The sequence below is a fragment of the Portunus trituberculatus genome, chromosome 17, assembly GCF_017591435.1.
Source record: "Portunus trituberculatus isolate SZX2019 chromosome 17, ASM1759143v1, whole genome shotgun sequence".
Taxonomy (NCBI): domain Eukaryota; kingdom Metazoa; phylum Arthropoda; class Malacostraca; order Decapoda; family Portunidae; genus Portunus; species Portunus trituberculatus.
Window position 1 is genome coordinate 32215025 of NC_059271.1, and position 9593 is coordinate 32224617.

The 9593-nt window shown below is 41.4% G+C and overlaps 1 protein-coding gene across 1 annotated transcript; it reads right to left on the reverse strand.

The window, feature by feature from the left end:
• Positions 1-1206: 1206 nt before the first annotated feature.
• LOC123505011 lies at positions 1207-2616 on the reverse strand. The gene has a single exon (XM_045256018.1). The coding sequence runs from the start codon at positions 2417-2419 to the stop codon at positions 2012-2014; it is 408 nt and encodes a 135-aa protein (XP_045111953.1). The 5' UTR covers positions 2420-2616; the 3' UTR covers positions 1207-2011.
• Between the last annotated feature and the right edge of the window lie 6977 nt (positions 2617-9593).

Here is a 9593-nt window from a genome sequence, read left to right on the forward strand (position 1 = left end):
TTTAGCGATAACATGTGTGCCGTGATAGTGACAGGTCGATATTCCACTGTGTTTACTGTAGGTAGGGCATCACTGCCATAAATAGCTACTCATGCCACTGTGGCGCTGCGTCCGATAGGCTTCTCGTGCCATAGATTACCGACAACCAAAAAGACCAACCGATTTTTATGCATTTGTGTTACTTCAGAAAATAAGTTCAAAGTTCAGAATTACCAGAGAGAGAGAGAGAGAGAGAGAGAGAGAGAGACGAACAAAAGAGTAAAATTTAATACGTTGCATAGAGGAGAGAGGAAATGAGAGATAGTATAATAATGACAGTAATACTAAAATGTATTACTGAGAGAGCTTTTTCCGCCTTTCCGTGTTGGCTGTCTATCTGTCTCCCACTTCCATGAAACTCAACTTTAGGACCAAAGCAACAGTCTGAAGGGTCATCGTTAGACCGGGCTAAAAATAACAAGATTTCAAAATTTCTCACGCTATTAATAGTTCGTTATCAGGAAAGTACTCGTTGTATCATTGAAGAGGCAGAGTCCAGGTGAGAGGGAAGGGAAGGAGGAAAGAATAAAGGTAGGGGAGGAAAGAAAAGGAAGTCTGATAAGGAGACATGTTTGTGCTCAGAAAGGAGGAGGAGGAGGAGGAGGAGGAGGAGGATGTGGTGGTCCTGGTGGTACATTATCACAATGAGCCCTCTTGTATTTTGATCTCTCTCTCTCTCTCTCTCTCTCTCTCTCTCTCTCTCTCTCTCTCTCTCTCTCTCTCTCTCTCTCCTCCTTCGCCTCCTCCTCCTCCTCCTCCTTCCTCCTTTAATCTGTTGGAAGTTAAACTGGTGTCCTTTTTTTTTTTTCTCAATGGAACGCGGTATCTTTCTTCTGTCTTGGCAGCCTCGAATGGAAGGGGGATGGGCGGAGATTGACATTTCGTTATATTTGATAGTATTATACAGTTTCATTGCAGTAACTCCGTATTTCATTGATTTCCAGGACGACACTGTTTTATTGAGTTTCTTTATTTAGCAGTTGGCGGTGTGTGTGTGTGTGTGTGTGTGTGTGTGTGTGTGTGTGTGTGTGTGTGTGTGTGTGTGTGTGTGTGTGTGTGTGAAATCAGTATTTGATCATATAACACTTAATGGCAATTTTTTTTATTATAAAAGATACAAAAAAAAATAATAATGGGGTAACTGAAATAGTCAAGATACGTTTTTGGTAACACTGTATTTTCATCACACAATCATATCTTTGGTGACAATGTGTGCAGAATGGAAGGCGTAAGTGGACAGGTACAGTTATTCCATACTCAGACTTTGTTTTGTATTGTAATAGGCGTCGGCTTTCAGTGAAGAGATGAGACATGTCTACATCTCTTTAGGTTACTGAATAGCAGTGTTATGGATGGCCTATCACGTAATGAGAGTGACTGACAACAGGTGCGAGGTATACACTAGTATCAGTCCTGCTCGAACAATGAATAAGATGATGATATAAGATGAGGATATAAATAAATGAGTGAATTGATGAAATAATGATAAGATCAATAAATAGATATATAAATAGATAAATATTAAATAGCATGGCGTATTGGAATAAATAATGCTTAAGATTATACAACACAACGAAATAAATTAAGTTAAAAGTGTATAACAATAAATAATAGTCTGAAATTATAAGCACATGAAAGACAAAGACTGTAAAAGTAAACGTTGATTTGATAATAAATTAGTGTTATTCGTTGCTGTTAAAATTAGGATGCAATGATCATATTATCCCATCGAAGAAAGTTCACCTCCTACAAACCCAGCCGGGCATGTTAAAGTGAGGCGAAGCACAGAATACCCTGTAGGATATCGGTGCCAGCAGCTCACAGTCTCTGAGATCAATGCCCATGGAGTGCAGGGTGGTGAAGACTCCGAGAAGGATTGGTGAAGATGACGAAATGACAGGAGTGGAAGGACGAGCGAGTCGATCCGGATCAGCAAAGCAGTGACGGTGCCATTGGACTTGGAGGAGGATTCTCAGGCCTGCTGGACGGTGATGATGGAGGAATCCACATGAAACCCCTTATAGGTGAGGACGCAGATGTAGTCGCCGCCATGAGATGCGTCAAAATCTCTGAAGAGAAGGTAGGAGTAAGCCCCGAGCCGGCCGCCCTGCAGCATGGAAGGGGTCTTGGTGTTTGGTGTCCAGGTTGCCAGTGGGGTTCCTGAGGCGGTTGTCCAGCTCACTTGGTAGTGATCCAGGGGCACGCCAGGTGCCACCTCAGCCTGGCAGAACAAGAACCCCTCGTTGGTCACTGCGGTGCTTGTGCCGTTGACCACAAGCGCCTGACCTGCCATTGAGCGCCACCGGCTGAGTGCCACTGATGACTGTGCCACAGCCAGCACCACCAGAACTGTCGTCAAAGCTGATGACATGTTTGCCATTTTGTTTTTGTGGTGCTGCAGAGACTACTGAGGTTAGGAGGCTGTGGTGTTCGGTAGAGTTGTGCTGCTGTCCTGCTATTCCACACATTATATAGGACACAGGCGTGGCGGAAGAGCTATTCAGCGGATATGGTACGGGGAGGGAGGAATGGGGAGGAGTAATGGAGGAGAGAGTACGGGGAGAAGCCGCGGGAACAAAGCCTTATCTCAAACATGTCCCTGCTCCTTACATCATCAAGCGGAGATGAGACTCATAAGTCCCAGGATTTCTTGTAAATCTCTCGACGCTAGAATTGTCCCTCCCTCCCTCCCGCTACCTCTTACGACACTACTTGAAACCAGGAATCTCGCGTTGATGGCGGCGCGGCGGGTGTTGTGTCCGGCGTGAGGCCTGAGAGCTTATCCCAGAAATGCCCTGCTTGAAATGATGTACTGTACTTTGGCACAAACTATGCAAATGCCTGATCTTAATAGTAATAAATGCATGAAAGACAAGCTATATATGTATTTATTTCATATTGACTCTCAAGATAATTCGGGTAATGGAATTGTGTTTGCCGGCAGTTTATCCTCATTCTCAAAAGGATCATCGATGTAAATTAGAATCGTCCAGACATCGATTTGGTAAAACTTGATATGTACTTATTAAAACAGAATCTGAAGGCATGAATTGGGTGAGAGAGAGAGAGAGAGAGAGAGAGAGAGAGAGAGAGAGAGAGAGAGAGAGAGAGAGAGAGAGAGAGAGAGAGAGAGAGAGAGAGAGAAACAGAGAATCTGTGAAGGAGTTTTATGAAAGAGTGTATATGTGTGTTTCACTGTTTGATCTGCTGCAGTCTCTGACGAGACAGCCAGACGTTACCCTACTGAACAAGCTCAGAGCTCATTATTTCCGATCTTCGGATAGGCCTTAGACCAGGTACACACCACACACCGGGACAACAAGGTCACAACTCCTCGATTTAATCCCGTACCTACTCACTGCTAGGTGAACAGGGGCTACACGTGAAAGGAGACACACCCAAATGTTTGTGTGTGTGTGTGTGTGTGTGTGTGTGTGTGTGTGTGTGTGTGTGTGTGTGTTATTTTAGTTTCACTTGAACTAAAGGCACGATTACTAGCAAACAGTGGCCGCCAGAAGCACAGCACAGCCTCATAAAGGTCTTCGCTCATAATATTGATGAATTCACACTTGAAAATTTTGTCGTTTTTGCTTCGTGTGAACGTTCCCATTGAATTTAATCAGTTTTTAGCCACAGAGAGAGAGAGAGAGAGAGAGAGAGAGAGAGAGAGAAACAGTAATGGAACCGTGAAGCGGAAAGTTGCATAAAAGATCATGGTTGTTTATTGGTTCTGTTTGGAAGACTGGCTGTCCTTGATTATTGTTATTATTGTTATTATCATTATTATTATTATTATTATTATTATTATTATTATTATTATTATTATTATTATTATTAATATCATCATCATCATCATCATCATCATCATCGTTGTTGTTATTGTATTATTGTTATTATTATTATTATTATTATTATTATTATTATTATTATTATTATTATTATTAGTAGTAGTAGTAGTAGTAGTAGTAGTAGTAGTAGTAGTAGTAGTAGTAGTAATAGTATCATCATCATCATCATCATCATCATCATCATCATCATCATTACGTGAGAAGTGTTTATTGGTAAAGGAAATGATCACACATACCCAACAACTTACCTTTTTAACGCACTATCCTAAGTTAGCTAAGTCAGTCTGCCAATACTGAGATACGTACCCTCCTGACAGGACTTGACTATTTATCATTGACTGTAATAAGTATATGTGATGATATTATACCCTATCCTTTAACCATCAGTATTGTATGGAATTTTTGTCCAGAGAGGGTAAAACATTCCATTTATCTTAATTCCGGTCACTGTACTTTTGACTAACTCTTTCTTTTGACTAACTCTTTTGACTAACTCTTTCTTTTGACTAACTCTTTTGACTAACTCTTTCTTTTGACTAACTCTTTTGACTAACTCTTTCTTTTGACTAACTCTTTTGTCTAACTCTTTTGACTAACTTTTTTGACTAACTCTTTCTTTTGACTAACTCTTTCTAATCTTTTATGGAGACTGCAATTCTAGTGGGCCTTTTTATCTAATATATATTTTTTTCCCTTGGTAGTTTTCCCTCTTACATAAAAAAAAGACTTGATTTTATGGTAATATCACTCAGCTTGAGAATCTTTTATTTAGATATGACCTCTCATTTTCAATCCTTCTCTGTCTAAACATCCATCTTTTTGTCGTTATCCAGCTAATCATCCATATTTTAATCCTAATCCGACTATATATCCTTTATTTATTCGTTACCCAGCTGAACATTGATTTTCTGACACTGACCCGGCTAAACATCCGTCTTTTAATCCTTACTTGGGTAAACATCCATCCTCTGACTCTTATCTGGCCTAACATCTTTCTTAATTTTACTCAAGTAGACATCTAGTATTTACGTATTCCCAGGTAAACATTCATCTTTTTGTATTTTTACCCATTTAACTTTGAACAGGCTAAGTAATAGTTTTTAATCCTTACATCACAGTTCTGTCACTTGCAAACATCCGCTGAATGATCCAAGAGAACTAAATATGATTCTCTCTCTCTCTCTCTCTCTCTCTCTCTCTCTCTCTCTCTCTCTCTCTCTCTCTCTCTCTCTCGGAACGCACATACAGGAAAAAGCGAAGTTAATGAGTGTACGAGACACGAGGAAGCAAGTAATTAAAAGTTTATTATTACTTCCACACGGCCTTAAGGACTGTATTCTCAAACACTTCAGCGTCCAATCACGACTGTATTTAACGTGCTATATGGGAGGTTATTGGTGTTTGTATAAGTAAGAGATATCTGCAGATGTGATTATGGTCAAAAGTAAAGTAACGTACGACTCATTTCTTCCGTGTTGATGTTTTCTCCCCTGTATCTTAAGCTTTAATCTGAGACGGTCTGTTTATATAAGTTAGAGATACCTGCAGATGTGATTATGGTCAGAAGTAAAGTATAACGTATAGCTAATTTAAAGTAACGTGTAACTCCTTTCTTCCTTGATGTCTTTTCCCCCCCTTTATCTCAAACCCTAATCTGAGACGGTCTTCTTTTTAAATCTGATTGATAGTTGGTTGAATTTTACACAAGGTATTGAGAGGAAACACAAAACATGGTGAAATGAGATACGGAAGATTGTTCAATTTCCGCCCATCATTTATACTACATCAACAACTCTTGCATCATGCACTACTTTCGCTCTATACTACTGTGTATATACCTCTCACTAAAACTCTAAACCCAGCTTCGATGATTTATAGCAAGCCATATGTATTTGCGGCAGACTTTTCAGGCGTCAAAAATGTGTAATTTACCTCCTTGTTTGACTTTTTTTTTCTGTGGTGACACGCGTTCAAGATCTCGGCAAGTGACATACTCTGGTGTGAGAAAAATAACAGTGGAAAGGAGAGGACGAGGTGATAAAGAAGTGGGAGATAAATGAAAGGTGTTCCGGGCGAGATGAGAAGCGTCACTCACAGGCGATAACGACTTTGATATCGTGGCAAGAGAAGCATACCCCTACCCGATGAGACTCGTTGATAAGGGCGAGAGTCACGTGATCAGTGCTGTATACCGAACTTCCGTTGGTTATCAAGAGAGCCATGATTGTAGGTGCTAAAGTGACGAAACTCTTGAAGTCTTGACTCCAATTAATCTTTCATTGATGTACTATTTACAGATTCATTCCCTTGTGGGAGTAGTGGATCAGTGTTGGTTCTGCGGGCAACTTCATCGTAATGGTTTATTGACTGACACTGTTTATTCAACCAAGTTTTGCCTTACTTTCCTTTTTAAAATTTTTTTTACTATATGGACTCTACTTATTTTTCAAAGTAGGTATCGTTAAACTCGTATGTCTTTGTGTGTGTTGACGGGGAATGTGTGTGTGTGTGTGTGTTTCACTATTTGATCTGCTGCAGTCTCTGACGAGACAGCCAGACGTTACCCTACGGAACGAGCTCAGAGCTCATTATTTCCGATCTTCGGATAGGCCTGAGACCAGGCACACACCACACACCGGGACAACAAGGTCACAACTCCTCGATTTACATCCCGTACCTACTCACTGCTAGGTGAACAGGGGCTACACGTGAAAGGAGACACACCCAAATATCTCCACCCTGCCGGGGAATCGAACCCCGGTCCTCTGGCTTGTGAAGCTAGCGCTCTAACCACTGAGCTACCGTGTGTGTGTGTGTGTGTGTGTGTGTGTGTGTGTGTGTGTGTGTGTGTGTGTGTATGGACAGGGGATGGTGTGTGTACCCGATGGCAACGATGCTGATCACTAATAGTCTAAAAGATAATTCGAAGCTCCTGTCAAGAGACGCACGAGCACCAGCGTTAGCCAGAAGTGGATGCTGTCCTGGATTAGTCTTGCACATCGATATTTCCTCCTCGGACTTCTATCTTACATTGACGTCACTCGCACGTCAGTCTTAATCCGCGCTCCGCAGCCCTCTGCTGCTTCCTAAAAGTACGGAACCAGTGCATCCTCTTTGAGTTTTCTCGCAGACTAACATCTTTACCACGTTTTTTTTTTTTTTTTTTTTTTTTTTTAATCTTCAGACAAGAGTCATTTAAGAACATCCTAATAATCGTTGCTTCAAAATTTAAAAGCAATTTAAGGTTCTATAGATCAATTATTAACTATATATAATTTGTTGGTTCAACTTTGTTACTGTTGCCGTGAATTGTAGATTGATCAGGTGAACATAAAAACAAAAGTTATCGTCTAAGATCAGAATACACACACAAAAAAAAAAGAAAAATAAATAAATAAAAGCAAAGAAAGAAGATAGCAATAAAAACAAATGTTAATAGCGAAAGAGTTAAAAGAAAGAAAAGGAGCTGAGAAGTATGAAATTAAAATTGTTAAAATGCAGTGTGAGTATCAATGCAGAGGAGAGCATCAAGACACCTCCAGAGCTGTATAGGCAGAACAAAGTTTAGAGAGAGTCCTGACTCAGAGAAAAGTGTTGTAATTAAATGTCATAGTCAGGTAATGTGGTGAACGACAAATAGCTTCTTCGTGGATGCGACACTATTGCTACTGATGCTGCTGCTCCTCCTCTTCCACCTTCTCCTCCTCCTCCTCCTCCTCCTCCTCCTCTTCCTCTTCCATCCTTCATTATTTTCCTTCTCCTTCTTCTCCTTGTCCTTGTCATTTTCCTCCTCTTTCTCCTTTTTTTCTCCTCCTCATCGTCGTCGTCGTCGTCGTCGTCGTCGTCGTCGTCGTCGACGACGACGTCCTCCTCCTCCTCTTACCACTACTACTACTGCTGCTGCTGCTGCTGCTGCTGCTGTTGCTGCTACTACCACTACTGCTATTGCTACTGCTACTGCTACTGCTACTGCTACTGCTACTGCTACTACTACTACTACTACTACTACTACTACTACTACTACTACTACTACTACTACTACTACTACTACTACTACTAATATACTATGTATTGCTAACCCATCACAATAACGTTGATAATAGTGGTAGGTAAGCAGTAACAATAATAGTAGTACAGTAGTAGTAGTAGTAGTAGTAGTAGTAGTAGTAGCAGTAGCAGCAGCAGCAGCAGCAGCAGCAGCAGCAGCAGCAGCAGTAATATAGCTAAGAACGGTATCTAACATGATTGCTTGGCCCGGATCTCTTGGTGCAATAATTAATCTGAACCAATTAAGCCTCCTTTCCCTCTCTCCCCCCCCCCCCTGCACTCTCCTCACCATAGGGAAAAAAGTCAGAGCATGCAATAGCAAGTTCCCTGCATTGTGAAACGTTAATTTCCCATGAACCCCTCTAATTAATTTCCGACTGTGGCAATCACTGAGGCAGTGGGGCAGGAGGGAGGTCGCTGCTTATCAGGCGTGACGCGTGCGAAAGGGACATGTTGATCCGCCCTGCCATCCTCCTCGCCCTGATTTTGACGTCATTGGCGACCGTTGTCCCATCCCGCCGAGAGAGAGATTTCACATGAAGTTGATAAGCAATTTGCAAATATGTAATTATTATGAATAAGATCAATCAGGGTGAAGTAATAGTATAGGTTGCCATACTATCAAAATTCCGGACATCTTCACTAACACCGGAGGTAATATTGGAAATCATGTAAATCAATTAAAAACTCAATTTATTTAATTTTGCTGCAATAACAAGGTCACAATGTCACAAACAAGCAAAGAATAATCCAAACAGACGCCTATATCAATGATGGTTCAAGGGAAAAGACTGGCGCGCAACATGAGACGAGTCATGCGACGGTCACGAAGGGGCTGGGAACATTGATTCCATACAAGACGCGTCACGCATATACGTTAGTCTTGAGCTAAACCAGACTAAAGCAGCTGTTGCCCGGTAAACCCTTCCCCCTTCCTCTCTCCCACAATTTCAACTTATAGAAATATGATTTTTTTTTTTAAAGTTATTGATGGAAGCTGAAGTTTCAGATATTTGAGTAATTTCAAAAAATCCTCCCGAACGCAGATTTCGATTTTCGACACGGGAATTCAGGACATGTCCGGAAAAATCCGGACGTATGGCAACCCTATTAAATATTATGCCAAGAAAAATCAACTTTCTGGCCATCTTTCACCAGATATTCAGTTTATTTCTCCTTTATCTATTTGCACATGTATAATTTACATGTGGACATTACTCGTCCACCCATGCGTGTCCCAAAGACACGCCCCTCCAACTGCTTACTCTGTATAAGGGCCTTATCCGTCCCTGTATGGAGTACTCTTCGCATGTTTGGGGGGAGGGGGGGTTCCAGTCACACAGCTTTGCTTGATAGGGTGGAATCGAAAGCTCTTCGTCTCATCAACTCCCCTCCTCGGACTGTCTTCAGTCTCTTTCTCACCGCCGAAATGTTGCATCTCTTTCTATATTTTATCGCTATTTTCATGGTAACTGTTCTACTGATCTTGCTAACTGCATGTCTCCCCTCCTCCTGCGGCCACGCTGCACAAGGCTTTCTTCTTCCTCTCATCCCTATTCTGTCTAACTCTCTAATGCAAGAGTTAACCAGTACGCTCAATCATTCATCCCTTTCACTGGTAAACTCTGGAACTCCCTCCCTGCATCTGTATTTCCAAAT